This window comes from Selaginella moellendorffii, unplaced genomic scaffold (assembly GCF_000143415.4).
Source record: "Selaginella moellendorffii unplaced genomic scaffold, v1.0 SELMOscaffold_34, whole genome shotgun sequence".
NCBI classification, from domain to species: domain Eukaryota; kingdom Viridiplantae; phylum Streptophyta; class Lycopodiopsida; order Selaginellales; family Selaginellaceae; genus Selaginella; species Selaginella moellendorffii.
In genome coordinates, this window is record NW_003314295.1 from 898286 (window position 1) to 912613 (window position 14328).

At 45.7% G+C, this 14328-nt stretch overlaps 4 protein-coding genes across 7 annotated transcripts; 2 read left to right on the forward strand and 2 right to left on the reverse strand.

Moving 5' to 3' along the window:
• Window positions 1–2654, reverse strand: LOC9639193 (pentatricopeptide repeat-containing protein At5g27110). The gene has a single exon (XM_024682364.1). The coding sequence runs from the start codon at window positions 2629–2631 to the stop codon at window positions 94–96; it is 2538 nt and encodes an 845-aa protein (XP_024538132.1). The 5' UTR covers window positions 2632–2654; the 3' UTR covers window positions 1–93.
• LOC9655762 (pentatricopeptide repeat-containing protein At4g04790, mitochondrial) lies at window positions 2654–5813 on the reverse strand. 2 transcript variants are annotated; one of them, XM_002977490.2, is made up of 14 exons: window positions 5717–5813; window positions 4932–5654; window positions 4799–4866; window positions 4629–4736; window positions 4443–4556; window positions 4295–4390; window positions 4141–4239; window positions 3965–4084; window positions 3800–3904; window positions 3584–3748; window positions 3365–3525; window positions 3251–3311; window positions 2960–3192; window positions 2654–2904 (listed from the first exon to the last, which is right to left on the reverse strand). In XM_002977490.2, the coding sequence occupies exons 1-14, from the start codon at window positions 5781–5783 to the stop codon at window positions 2730–2732; spliced, it is 2295 nt and encodes a 764-aa protein (XP_002977536.2). In that variant the 5' UTR covers window positions 5784–5813; the 3' UTR covers window positions 2654–2729. The 2 variants fall into 2 exon arrangements, with proteins under 2 accessions (XP_002977536.2, XP_024538133.1); XM_024682365.1 differs by having other exon boundaries at window positions 4614–4736.
• LOC9655763 (pentatricopeptide repeat-containing protein At4g39530) lies at window positions 5809–7731 on the forward strand. Its single transcript, XM_002977323.2, has one exon. It carries the CDS (start codon window positions 5809–5811, stop codon window positions 7729–7731), a length of 1923 nt encoding a protein of 640 aa, XP_002977369.2.
• Window positions 7732–7775: 44 nt separating this feature from the next.
• LOC9639194 (peroxygenase) lies at window positions 7776–8827 on the forward strand. Of its 3 annotated transcripts, none has more exons than XM_024682369.1 (6): window positions 7776–7909; window positions 7985–8110; window positions 8168–8253; window positions 8314–8408; window positions 8477–8602; window positions 8662–8827. In XM_024682369.1, the coding sequence occupies exons 1-6, from the start codon at window positions 7885–7887 to the stop codon at window positions 8810–8812; spliced, it is 609 nt and encodes a 202-aa protein (XP_024538137.1). In that variant the 5' UTR covers window positions 7776–7884; the 3' UTR covers window positions 8813–8827. The 3 variants fall into 3 exon arrangements, with proteins under 3 accessions (XP_024538137.1, XP_024538138.1, XP_024538136.1); XM_024682370.1 differs by having other exon boundaries at window positions 7997–8110; XM_024682368.1 differs by having other exon boundaries at window positions 7776–8110.
• Window positions 8828–14328: the final 5501 nt, after the last annotated feature.

The following is a 14328-nucleotide window of genomic DNA, read 5'->3' on the forward strand; positions in this document are numbered from 1 at the left end:
AGTTTAATAACTATTATTTCATCATTAAATAAAAAATGCAAATTAATATTATCTAGAAAATAAGCTGGCTTAGCCGCTGTGCAAGTTTGTCGATTAAACCACAAACTTGTGCACCTGGCCGTTCACTTCGATCCTGCTCATGCCACCAGCACCTCCTCTCGCTGCTCCAGAGCATCGCTCCATCACTTCCTTTCTGATCCTCATCGCTTCCTTCCACTCCCCACTCGCGGCATGGATAGTGGCCAGAGCTAGCAAGTGCGAGGGATCGCCGGGAACCATGGCCAGGAGCTTCTTCGCCGCACGCTTCCCACGATCCAGATCCGAGTGAAGCTTGCAAGAGCTGAGCAGCGACGTCCACATAACGTCGTTCGTTGCTGCGCAAGGCAGCCTGGAAAGGAGTTCCTCCGCCTCGGCCAGGCGTCCTGCTCGTCCGAGGAGATCGACCATGCAGCCGTAGTGAATCTCCTCGGCTGGGATCTGGTAGTCTTGCACCATGGAGACGAAGAACTGGCAGCCGTCGGCCACGAGACCGCCGTGGCTACATGCGGAGAGAACTCCCACAAACGTGACTTCGTCCGGCTTGACGCACTCCTCGAGCATCCTTCTGAACAGCCGGAGGCTCTCCTCAAAGGATCCATGCTGCGCGTAAGCTGTGATCAGGCAGTTCCACGAGACCACGTCTCGAGCAGCCAGTGACTCGAAGATCTCCCTCGCTTCTCGCAGGCTTCCGCAGCTTCCAAACATGCGGGCGACGGCATTCCCGAGCACCAAATCTAGCTCGTGAGCTCCACTCTCCACGAACTGCTTGTAGACGAGCCTGCCTTGGGCCAGTCCCGAGACGTTGGAGCACGCATCGAGCACGTTGATGAGCGTGACTTTGTCCGGAGCCACGCTCTCCAGCAGCATCACCTTGAAGATCTGGAGAGCTTCCCTGTCGTAGCCGTGCTCCGCGTAGACCGCGATCATCGTCGTCCACGAGACTGTGTCCCTCTCCTTCATCTTGTCAAACATCTTGCGAGCGTCCGCGACGTTGCCGCATTTCCCATACATGTGGACGATCGCGTTTCCGATGGACACCAAGCTCTCGTAGCCGTGCTTGATGATCTGAGCGTGTGCCAGCTTTCCATAAGCCAGTGCCAGAGGAGTTGCGCACCCGTTGAGAATGCTCAAGAACACAACCTTGTCCGGCTTGAGCCCCTGGTCCTGCATTTGCTGGAAGAGCTCGAAGGCTTCCTTGTAATCCCCATGCCCAGCGTAGGCTGCTATCATCGCCGTCCAGAGAACCAAGTCGGGCTTCTCCACCCTGCTAAACACTTCTCGACCGGCCTCCAAGCACCGGCACTTGCTGTATATGTACACGAGAGCAGTGGCGACCGCAAACTCCAGCTCCACTCCACTCTCGACGATCAACCCGTGGATCGCCCTGGTCTCCTTCAAGTCCCCGGCCACTGCCTCTGGCGAGCTCGTTGAGAAGGCGTTCACCGCAGCGCAGGCGTCGAGCATCGTCACAAAGCTAACCCGGTTGGGAGTGGTCCCGCCTTGCAGCATTCTCTTCGAGAGGACAAGAGCCTCGTCGTAGCAGCCATGCTCCACAAACGCGGCAATGAGAGCAGTCCAGGAGACGACGTTCTTCTCGTCCATGCCCGCGAAAGTTTTCCGAGCGTCCTCCAGGCTGCCACACTTGCTGTACATGTCGATGAGCGCGTTGCCGACCGAGAGCTCGCCGCTGTAGCCACTCTCCACGACCTGAGTGTGGATCTTCCTCCCTTCTTCGAGCCCCCGAGCTCCAGAAACCGCGCTGAGAATCGCTAGGAAAGTCACCTTGTTCGGAGTCAGCCCCTCTCCGTGCATGCGTCGAAAGAGCTCCAGAGCTTCCTCCCTGGAGTGGCCATCCTGAGCGTAGAGCGATATCATCCCATTCCAGGAGATAGCATCGTTCCGTGGAACCCCGTGAAAGATCTCACAAGCGCTCTCGAGAGCTCCACACTTCCCATACATGTTGACGAGAGCGTTGCTGATGACTATGTCACCCTGGAGTCCAGCCTCGGTGATCCGGCTATGGATTCCAACTCCAGCCGCGAGCCTGGATGGATCCTGGCAAGCTCCAAGAGCAGCGATGAGCGCCACCCTGTCTGGAGCCACCCCCTGGAGCTGCATTCTCCGGAAGAAATCCAGCGCGTCACTGTTCTTCCCGAGCCCAGCGCACAAGGATATCATCCTCGTCCAAGAGATGACGTCCGCCGAGCCGCCAGAGATCTCCTGGAACACCGCCTTTGCCTCGTCGAAGCTCCCCGCCTTGGCATACATGCTGACAATCTGGTCGTGGAGAGGGCCGCCGCGAGCAATGCCGCTGCGCAGGATGTGAGCGTGGACGATCCGCCCCTGTGCCAAGTCCCCAGAATCGCAGCACGACTGGAGCAGGCGCGCGTAGGTCCTAGAATCCGGGACAGGGGCGCTGCTGGCGGCGTCGAGAGATTTGAGGAACTCACCGGGAGAGGGGGGGAGGGATTCTTCCTTGCCCGGCGCAGCACGCCGGTCGCGAGCGTCGTCGCCAATGCCGGTAGCTGCCGTGGAGAGGGATGATCCATGGATCGTTGTGCTGCTTCTCCTCCACCTCGTCGCGCATCGCATACAAACATATAAACCCTAGGAATAAGAGCAAGTAAAAAACTTCCATCACTTGGTTTTTTTACACTGCCATGAAATCACCCGTTAGCTTAGTTTTTTTTTCACTCCGGAAGCTCTAGCAGCTCAAAAACCTTCCTTTGGAAGCTCGGCTCTGCCGAGTTGAGAATCTGTCCCGCTAGGAGAAATATATCTTCGTCTTTCAAGCATCGCTTCATACGTTTCAAGACGCTCGCGGCTTTCTCGACTTTCTCGGCCACCACGTAAACTCGGAGTAATCTGGAGCAAAGCGAAGGGGCAAAGAATGTCAAAACCGAAGAGCCAACTTGCTTACCTGACGAGTGAGAAGCCATTCAGAGGTAAACCATCGGCCTCCATTTGCTCCACTATTTCGTCGGCGTAGTTCGCATCCTTCACTGCGACGCAGCCGTCCATTAGAGCTTCTAGAAAAATTCGTGACTGGGGGATGTTGAGCTTGAGCATGACTTTGCGCAACGCAAAGCCATCTTTCCAGCTCCAGGCGGACTCGCACGTCTTGTCTTCGCCATTGGCGATGTCGAGAATTATCTGCGATGGAATTATTCGTGTGAAAATTGAATAGCTCAACTGGAATTCATGGCGTTACCGAATCAAAGATGATGCTTGACTCAAACTCTTGTTCTTTTTGCAAAAACGTCTCCAAATGCCTGTCCTATACGAGTCAGATCGGAATAGCAGGAAATATATCATGATAGCATACCCCAGTTCGTTGTGTATCACGCATGCCTTTGTGGCCACCATCAGTAGCCTGATTTTGTTTTCCTTCCTAAAACGATCGTTCTTTTTGGAGCCAGGGTCCATGGAGTGTTTGTCAACAAGTTCAAACATCCTGTCCAGCTTGCCTGCATATCCTAACGCTCTCTGCAAAGGCACCCACGCCGCTTAGCTAGCATCTTAGCATCCAAGAAAATACACTCACGACTAGACTGCCAACAGAGAACAAGTCTGGAGTCTTGCCATCACGTAAAATATCGTCGTAGCACGTAAGCGCCTCGTCCACGCGCTTTTCTTCAGCCAGTCCGTCAAGAAGAGTGCTCTTTGCATTTATCCCAATCCGGAAACTGACTTCAGGGTCTTTAAGCATCTGCATAAACACGTGAAGGATACATACACCCTTGGAAAGGAAACTAATTACCTCAAGTGCTTTATCCAGTTCTCCGTCTCTTATCAATGAACTGAAAAGAGATGCATACACAGAATCCGTAGGCTTCACTCCCAGAGTTTTTAGCCTTTCGAACACCTGCGCCCATGAAAGCACTCAGTCACCAGAAACACAACAAGTGCCATTATAGTGTTTCACCTCTAACGCTTTTCCTGAGTCCGGGCTGCAAGTAATCAGTTCTAGCATTGTTCCGGAATCTGGCTTCACACTATCGTTTTCCATGTCATTCAGAACGGTAAGTGCTCGATGGTATTGTCTCTGCAAAAATTAACATGAAAAAGTTAAAATTTTGCTTTACGACTCTTCGTATTCACCGAAGCCCCCAAGGCCTGGATGACGGCGTTATATGTTTCTGATGTGCGTGGCAAGCGCAACTCCTTCATTTCACGTAGCGCACTAAACATCTTCTCAACCTACAGAAATAAACAAGCCAATACGAATTACATAACCAGAAAGATAACCACTTACGTTGTTAGCTTTTGCAGACGCTCGAAGGAAATAATTGTAAGCCTCGTATGATGGCTGAACATTCATTCTTTTCATTGCCGCAAACAGCTCAAAGACCTGAAGGAACAAAGAATAATAAGAAAAGAAAAAGCAGAACAAAAAAGCTAACCCCTTCAGGATGCGAATCGTGTAGAAAAGCTATCATGAGGGGCTGAAAAACATCAGACCCCAGCTGCACACCCTTCTCGTGCATTTCCTGAATTAGATCCAGTGCTTGATCGATCTACAAATCCTGCAATGTAAGTCTTATCCATAGTAAAGTCGAAAAGAACAACCCCACATGAAACTCACGTACTTGACTCGACCGGCAAGCGAGGTTGATAAGCATGCTGTAGGTGGTACTAGATGGCGTCACCTTGAAAGTGCGAGCCATTCGTCCGCATTGCTGAATTGCGACGTCCAACTACAGATGAGAAATAAAAAATAAAAAATAAAAACCTCGAGCTTACATCAGTTGCGATCTACCTTACTGGTTATAACGATGCCCTGCACAAACGAAGCCAGATACTCAGTCATTAGCTCCTCACCAACGCCTGTGAGAACAAGAATCATTCCATAATCAGTCTCTAGCTTCCAGAAAATTTCACAAACAACGTACCTAGTTTTTGCACGTCAGTGAAGTAACGCTCGGCATCAGCATACCTCCCCAGCCTCCCAAAGCTCTTGAAAAGGCTGGTGTAGCACGAGAGTCCATCGCCTTTGATCCACTCCAGAATCTCCTCAAACTCGGAAGTTTTATCGTTCTCGAGGAACCAAGTAACGAGCGGCTCGTAAGTGCTTCCATTCGGAGTGATCCCCTTTTCTCTCATCTCGTGGAGATACTTGAGACTCTCCAGCATGCATTTCTCAGCCTCTTCCTCGCGTGATTCTTGCGACTCGGCAGCATCGAGAGAGCTGAGAGCTTTCCTGGCACGGCTGACAAAATGTCGGATCATGGTCGTGTAAGCATCCACGGGTTCCACGCCAACTTTGAGCATCTGCTGGAACATCGGCTGGCCGATCATCGCTCCTCCCTTTTTGATCCACTGGGACATGAGATACAAGTACTGCGTCGGCTTCATGTCCACCACTTGCTTCCATCGCCGCTTCCTCAGCCTCTGGAGCGTGAGAGTTGCCGGATTGTTGGTCTTGAGGTGGAGCTTCTGCAAATCGGTGGTCGCAAACTTTGGATTTCCTGGCTGCGTTTGGAGGAGCTTGGAAATTCCCTGGATCAGAGGGTGACTGCTGTCCGATGCTTGCGAGAGGAAGCAACTGCTGCTGCTGCTGCTATTGCTGTTCTGCCAGGACTCCAAAATTTGATCCTCGGCGCCTTTGATGCATGCTAAGCAAAGCGCGAGTCGTCAAACAAGAATGCCGGTGGATCGATGGCGAGAGAGAGCATACCTGGGATGGAGGACGAAGAGAAGAGGCGCCTGGCAGTGGAATGCGAGGCGAGCGCCCTCCACCTCATAAACCCTAAGTCTTAAGAACCCTAAATGCTGTTGCTCACGACGAGAAGACGATTGATCTTCGCATTCGTTCGCTACTGCTGGTGCTCGGCATCGGCAGAAGTTCTCGGAAATCCTTCACGCAATGAAGAATCCCACCGGGTTCTCCGCCAAATCGGTGAATCCGGGAGCTTGGACGAGGCATGGGCGGCGATCGAGAGCCTGGAGAACCCTCCGGCGGCGCTGCTCTTCGACTCGATCACGGCATTTGCCCAGATCGGGGATTCTAGGTCGGCATTCCACCTCTTCCGCAGGATACTACTCCAGGGCGTGCCGCCGAGCTCCCACATCCTCGTCCCTCTCCTCAAGCTCTGCTCCACAGCGGTGTTCTTGGCGGTCGGGAGGACGATCCACGCCATGGTCGCCGAGCGCGGGCTCGATCGCGAGATCTTCGTGGGAAACACGATCATCACCATGTACAGGAAGTGTGGTACCATGGCCGACGCGATCGACTACTTCCGGGCGATGCCCCAGCGCAACACAATTTCCTGGAACGCGATTGTCACGGCATTTGCCGAGAATGGGGATCGAGAGGAGGCGATGGATTCCTTCCACCGGATGCAGCACGAGGGCTTCTTGCCAAACCGGGTGACCTTCCTGGCGATGCTGGGATCGCTGAGTGGCAAGAATGCGCTGATCCAAGCCACGAGACTCCACGATCTTCTCCTCGCCAGTGGAATCGCGGTGGAGCCGAGCGTCGCCAACGCGATCCTCAACGCTTGCAGCAAGAACGGTGGCCTGATTGCCGCGAGGAGAGCTTTCGATCGAACGCTCCACCGGGACATCATCACCTGGACGACGATGATCGACGCCTACTCCGAGAGTGGGATCTCCAGCGCCGCGTTCCAGCTCTTCCGGCTCATGCTCCACGACGGCCACCTCGTTCCGAACAAGATCACCTTCGTGGCGCTGCTCAAAGGCTGCTCGATCCTGCCCGAGGCTCGCTTCCTCGACGCGATCATCCGCGAGAGTGGCTACGAATCCAACTCCATCATCGCCAACAATCTCATCAAGGCCTTCTCGCGGTGTGGCAGCCCGGATCACGCTCGCGCGGCGTTCGAGCGAGTGATCTCCAAGGACACCATCCTCTGGACTGGACTGATCACCGCCTACGCGGAGCACGGCCTCCACGACGAAGCTCTCCGGCTCTACGCGCTCATGGAAAGCGAGGGGCTCGCCCCGGACAGGATCACTTACACGACCATCCTCGACGTTTGCGCGAGGTCCACCGCCATCGCCGAGGGGAAGCTCGTCCACGCCGCCATCGCCAAGAGCGGCATCGAGCTCGACACCGCGCTGGAGAACTCCATCCTCAACATGTATGGCAAGTGTGGAAAGATGGCGGAGACACGGGAGTTCTTCGCCAGCATCCGCCACCCGGACTTGCTCTCCTGGTCGATCTACATCTCGTCTCACGCTCACCACGGTCACGGGCGACGAGCTCTGGAGCTCTTCCGCGAGATGGTCCACGCCGGAGTAGAGGCCGACTACTCGGCCTTCGTCAACATCCTCTCGGCTTGCCGGCACGCCGGTTTGGTGAGCGAAGGCTGCGAGATCTTCCACCGGATGGTGGCCGACTGTGGATTCGCCGCTCGCTCCGAGCAGTACTGCTGCCTGGTGGATCTCCTGGGACGATCCGGACGACTCGACTTGGCGGAGGAAGTTCTTCGCGGCATGCCTTTCCGTCCGGGGCAAGTAATGTGGAAGGCATTTTTGAGTGCGTGCAAGCAACAGGGAGACTTGGCGCGAGCAAAGCTTGCTGCGGACAAAGTTTTGGAGATTGATCCGGGCAGCACCTCGGCGTTTGTGGTGCTGTCCAATACACTCAAGGAGGAGCCCGGCGGTGTCACGCAAGAGCAAGAGATGGCTTGCACGGTGGTGGAAGAAAGCTTGGAGCTCGAGCAAAGTTAAGTGGTGGCCAAGAAAAAAAAGAAGTACAAGGGAATGCGATGCGTTATAACTTGCGCGCTACGTGGCGGAAGGGCCCTGGCCGGGAATCGCTTCTTTAGCGGGGCAGCACAAATTTAGCTCGAGCGCTGGTGGTTTTAGACGCTGGAGGGAGCGATGGCGGAGGCAAAGATCGGGCAGAGTACGTTCTTCTTTCCCTCTCGAGCGAGCATCACCATGCTAGCTCGCTTGATCGTCCTCGTGCTGCTGGTCTTAGCTCTTGGCGCAGGCTCCTCGTCTCATGGAGAAGGCAGTCACGCCGAGATGACTCCACTGCAGAAGCACGTCGCGTTTTTCGATCGAAATGGCGATGGTATCGTTTATCCGTGGGAGACGTACACAGGTTTGTGGCTCCATTTTTCTTCTTCGCTCTCTTGAGATCGAGGTGAGCTTATGACAGGATTTCGAGCTCTGGGATTTAACGTCCCCACCTCGTTTTTCGCCATGGTTGCTATCAACGGTGCTTTGAGCTATCCAACTCTTGAGGTCCGTGAAAACTTGGGTTTCTTTCTACTCTTGTTTGATATTGACTTGTGCTTGTTCTAGAGCTGGATTCCCTCTCCAAGATTTCCCATCTATGTGAAGAACATCCACCGAGCAAAGCATGGAAGTGACACGGGAGTTTATGACCATGAAGGCAGGTTAGTGTTTTGGAGATTCTTTCTTCCTTATCATCGCTTTTCTAATTTTTATTTTCTTTTCACATCAGGTTCGTCCCTGCTCACTTTGAACAGCTCTTTGCAAAATTTGCAGGAACGCACCAGGATAAATTGTCTCTCAAGGAGATCATGGCTATGACTCGGAGCAATCGTGATGCTCTTGATTTTTTTGGATGGTATGCAAGGTTAACATTTCCAAAACATGGTTCATGAGAATGCCTGTTTTGATTCTTAGGTCTGCAGCAAAGCTAGAATGGGGTGCTGCCTTCCAATTGGTGAAGGATGAAAACGGATATGCTTCTAAACAGTCTATCAAGGGAATTTATGATGGCAGTTTGTTTTATGATGTTGAAATACATTTGAAAACCAAAAGAAATAAAATTTGAAATGAAACTTTTTATTATAAATGCTAAATACAATAAAAGGTTATTAGATTTCTTTTTCAAAAAGCTAAATGTAATATTTATTATATTTTTATTTATAAGATAAGAAATAAGCGAGAAAACTGATATAATAGAAAATGTTATAATTGAAAATTATGCATTCAGAAAACAATACTATCCACTTTTAGTACTAATAAGATGTGCTATAGCTAGTAAATTTTTCTTTAAAAAACTTTTTATTACATTTATTTCTAGTTCTAAATGCTTATACTATTATTAGATTTCCATTTAAAAGAATTGTGTTATAAAATATAGAAATCAAATATGATGGTAGGTTTTGTAGAGTTGGAGAGATCTACTTAGATGAGCATATCAATTTAAAATACATATTTTCTTGAATTGTTTAATCATATATATGTGACTTACAAAACAATATTTAGACATAACCTTTTTGTCAAGGTATATAGATATGCCATTACCAAGTTTGTTAGTTGGGTTTTTCATATTTATCCTCTAAAAAACCATAGAGTCTAGTTTTGACATGCTTGAAACCAGGAAAGACTATAAGGTGTGGTGATGAAGGAGGGATCAATAGAACTAGATTTTGGTTTTGTGCAATTTAGATCAATGAAATTAAAGTCTGATTCTATGCAGACTAGAAGTCTGATTCAGACTAGAAGTCTGGAATAGATTTGGGTCAAAATCTATTCCACTCACTCCACAAGCATATACTCCTAGTCTTTAATGGTTGTGAATTTTGTGCCTTATTTATGGTCTCTAACTTCATCTCTCCCATGTGATTGTGCATACCAATGTGAGGGACTTGAGTCAATCATGAAATCAGTAGAGGTACATTGCCCTCGCTTGATATCCATTCATATAGTGTCTATAGTTTCCTAGAGATATAAAAAACCTTGAAGATGTACAATTTTGAATCCCACAGTGTAGTGAACTGAGAAGGAGTGCATAATCTTTAGTAATAGTGACATTGCTTGCTGTGTGAAAGTCCTTTCCTTGCTACTATATGACTGATCCCTTCAATTGGGATGTAAACAATTAAAAAGAATGACTCGAAAGATGGTCTATAAAGGGCTTATGAATAAGAATGCACCCCTTTTTTTAATTGATTAAGGGTCTTGGAATACTTAAGGTTAAGTGTATTTAAATTGAATAGTATTATGCTAAATAACCTCCTGAGAAGTTTTAATTCAAGAGCTTACATTGAGTTTGACTCTATTGATTAGCTAGGGGAATCATACCATATGTTAAAATTGATATCTGGACATGCCAATTTATCATCTAAAATCACAACCAAAGGTGAACAACTCTTCATAAATCTAGTTGAAGTTGGAATCATGACTAAAGGTGAGCCAATCCTCTTAACACAAACTATGCCCCTCAAAACATCCTATACATTTAAGTGGTAGTCTTTCTAATACCTTAATTATAGTGAATCCAGACTCCCTCCTCTCAAATTTAGGTTGAAGTTACGTTTTTGCACTCTAACAAGTTAGTTTGATGTAGCCTCTAACACAAGTTATGCCCCTCAAAACATCCCAAACATTTAAGTGGTGGTACTTCGAGTACTTTAATCATAGTGAATCTAGGCTTGCTCCTCTTGGATCTAGGTTGAAGTTATGTTTTTGCACTCTAACAAACTAGTCTGATGCAGCCTCTAACACAAGCTATGCCCCTCAAAACATCCTATACATCTAAATGGCAGTGCTTAGAGAACCTTAATCATTGTGAATTCACAACCAAGGCAAGAAAGGAATCAACTAACACAACTATACTATACAAACTAGGACTTTGGTGTGTTGTTGAAAAGTGTTCCATTGCTAATTGAAATTAGATATCCAATTAAAAGGTATGGAAGTGCTACCATAAGATGAAGGACCTAATCATGGTAAAGAATAGTGTCCTTTGTATATAATCTTGAGCAGCCGTAATAGCATATATCCCCTCCTTAAGTGAAGTTTAGCTCTCTAGACCCCAAGTGAATAAAGAAGGAAAAAACCATGCCAATGAAGTTTGGTATAACTGGCATCCTTGGAAGAAGTCTTAACAACCATGGACCCAAAAACCCCAAACTTGTTCTGAACTTCAAACATTTGGATCTCACTTGTGAATTATTTATGAATGTTTGTTAATGTGTATTCCTTAGGTAGCTTCCCACTGTTATGATCAGCAAAAAGATACCTATCTTAGTTGCCACTACAATCTTTAAGTCATCCATACCCTAGTTGCCATGAAAAGAAATCAAAGAAACTTCAAATGGGGAACTTATAATGATTAAAAATAATACTCTCTTGATGCTATTCTTATTCTAGATCAAGCTTAGAAGTTGACTCTTAATGCACTCCTCTTCTCACTAAACTTAGGGTTTTCATTTAGACTGAGTTTAGATTGGATATACCGGACCAACATCTCTAGCACTTAATATATCCAGAATTTGAGATGTTTGGGGTTGATTTATCCAAATCCAAACACTAATATATATCATGGGGTGAAAGCTTAAATATAGTATATTTAACTTTAAAGTCAAACTCTAAACCCACTATGTTACAAAATGAAGGTTTGGTACACATTTAAAATCCCTTAAGAGCACTAATTCTCTATATTTAACTTCTATACATAAAATTGTGTCAAATGAAGTTTAGCACAATTTCAGCATACCAGTGGTTTATTGCAAGGAGGTGGGTACTCCACCGACTAAAGCAATATGGAACTTGGGTTAAACCCGAATAAGATGCAAAAAAAAGGAGTGACATAATGTAATAAAAACCAAAATAATGTTTTAAGTAGTTAGTATGTTTCCAACCACTATTTCTACTATACATTTAGAGCTCACCCCCCAAATGTGAAAGCTCGGTTTGGGCTTTCACTCAAATGTTTAGAATTAATCTCTAGGACAAGTTTGGAGTAGCATTAGATTATAAATTGGAATGTAGGACTAATATTATAGTGCTTAAGACACTCTCTACATTCTGTAAATATGCCTCATTAGCATATCTAGACACTTACGATAAATAGCACATAGGACTAAAATGGAACTAACACATTAGGCATGATAGTAAGAGTGTCTAGTGGACATGATAAGTTATCATATAGGAATATTAAAGGATTAGGCTCAATATCATGGGGTGATATCAATATCTGAACACTATTAAATACAAATTAGCAACATAAATTTCTCATTATTGTGTCAAATATGCATAACAACTTAATATTTCCTTTTTTAGTGCCCTTCCAATCTAAGTGCACATATGCTAGCCAGTTTTTTATCAACTAACTTGAGGAAAGATTAACAAAGGGAACTAATATTACCAATCTCTTGTTGTTATAGCAGTAAAAAAAGAATGTCTAAAAAGATTAATCAACAAGTATCATTTGATACCCAAAGTCACATTTATTATACACTCCCCCCTTTGGGAAGATTAACTTCCTCGTTGGTGCATACCCTAATCTAATAAACTCTTAAGAAAATAACTCTAAAAGTTAATGGAATGCACATTTTATAGAAAATACATTAACTTAAATGAGTGGGGAATGACCTCTCCTTTATATCAAAAGACACTAACACCCTTCAACTGTCACTGACAAAGAAATGATTAATAGAATTAACCACCCTTGCTACTCCAAATATCACTTAACTTATAAAGAAATGATACAACTCTACCCATAAGGATATACAAAGCCCAACTCCCTTGAGCATAAATCAACCTTTAAAATTGGTATATGAAGTTGTTTAAACAACTATGCCTCTTTTCATTTTAAAAAATTGGTCAACGAGATAAAAACATGTGTAAACTCCTGAATTTAGACTTCTTGGCACCCAATTTAGTACTATTCAAACCCAAGGACACTTTTAACCCCAAATATCCCAAGACCCTTAACTAATTGAAAAAGAAGATGCACTCTTATTCATGGGCCCTTTCCTTCTATATTTGAACCTATATAGATCGTCTCTTGAGTTGTTCCCTTTGGTTATTTATAATATAGACTTGTGATCAGTTGATAATAGTTATCCTCATGGTTATGGATTAAACCCATGTACTCAGCCTACCAAAACTGACCCAAAAAAAAGGAATAAAAGAAATATTAGATTACAAAAATTGAATATTTTATTGAGTTGCAAGACTTATTATAAAGAATTACAAAAACTACATTTTATTATGTGCTTCATACTTTACAATAACCATATGGGCATATATAAGAATTCGAAGAGGCTCCTAAGTTGATTCATAAAAATGGGTAACTTTTCCATTTAACTAAATACTCTTTCGTAAGACCACTATATGCCTTGTAATATAATAGGATTGCCTCAACCTCATTCTCAAGTTGACAATATTTGGAGCAGGATTAGAGCAGTCAAAATCCTCATGATATAGGGCTAGTAAACTAATATAAAATACATCATAAAGACTTAACATCTTTTTTGGAAGATCCAACTAATAAGATATATAAATAATGTGCTTTAGCACCTAATAGGGCTCAACATATTTTGGTAATAATATTCAAATTTTATAAGGAGTGCTACATTGGTCCTTTACTTGATAGTTTATATCCTGATAGTACTGATCGGTATCACATTGATATCTATCCTAAGCTTTTCCTTATGAAAATAGCTAGATGCTAGGAATAGTCTGATCCTTAGAATATTCCCTCTCTTTGTATAAAGTTGCACTTCAGCTTGAGAGAAGTAGGGACTGGCATTTGCATGAGCACATAAGTATAAGAGTAAGAGAGGCAGAGGCTAGAGCCCTAACAATTGGCGACTCCACTGGGGATGAGTGGACTCCTAGCCCATTCATCCCCAAGATCTTGGTTCTTGACTTAGTTTCTCTTGTTCTTGTGGATTCTTGTTTTAAATTGATTTTTCTCAATCTTTTCTTATTAGGGACTTTTCTCATTCTTTCCTATTAGGGATTTTCTCAGTCCCTAATAATTGAGTAGGAGCATGGCGTATCTTGGGAGGTGTGGATGGATTTGCCATAGCTTCTACTTGAGCCCCCTTTACATTGAGTTTAGTTTTCTAGTATTTTGGGTTGTGTTTTTACAACCCAAAATAATAGTTGAGTAGGAGCATGGTGTATCTTGGGAGGTGTGGATGGATTTGCCATAGCTTCTACTTGAGCCCCCTTTACATTGAGTTTAGTTTTCTAGTATTCTGGGTTGTGTTTTTACAACCCAAAATCTTGAGTGCGATAGCAACCCTTTTTAGAATCTGAGACTGTGGGCACATAGATCAAGACCAAGACCAAGACTTTCCAATGGTATGCAGCACAGCTGGAAACTCACATAGAGGCGCAACATGCAAGCTCTCCACACTCGCTACCCTATTTTGCCTTGAAGAAGAAGAAAATATAGATGCGCATGATATAGCAATCTTTCTTTCATTCTGACTTCTTAGGCAGTTAGATATGAGCTGGGCGCACACTAAGATCATGGCAATTGGAAGAATTGTGAGGCAAATGAATAGCAACAAGAAAAAAAACCTTCATCATACTCTTTTTCTA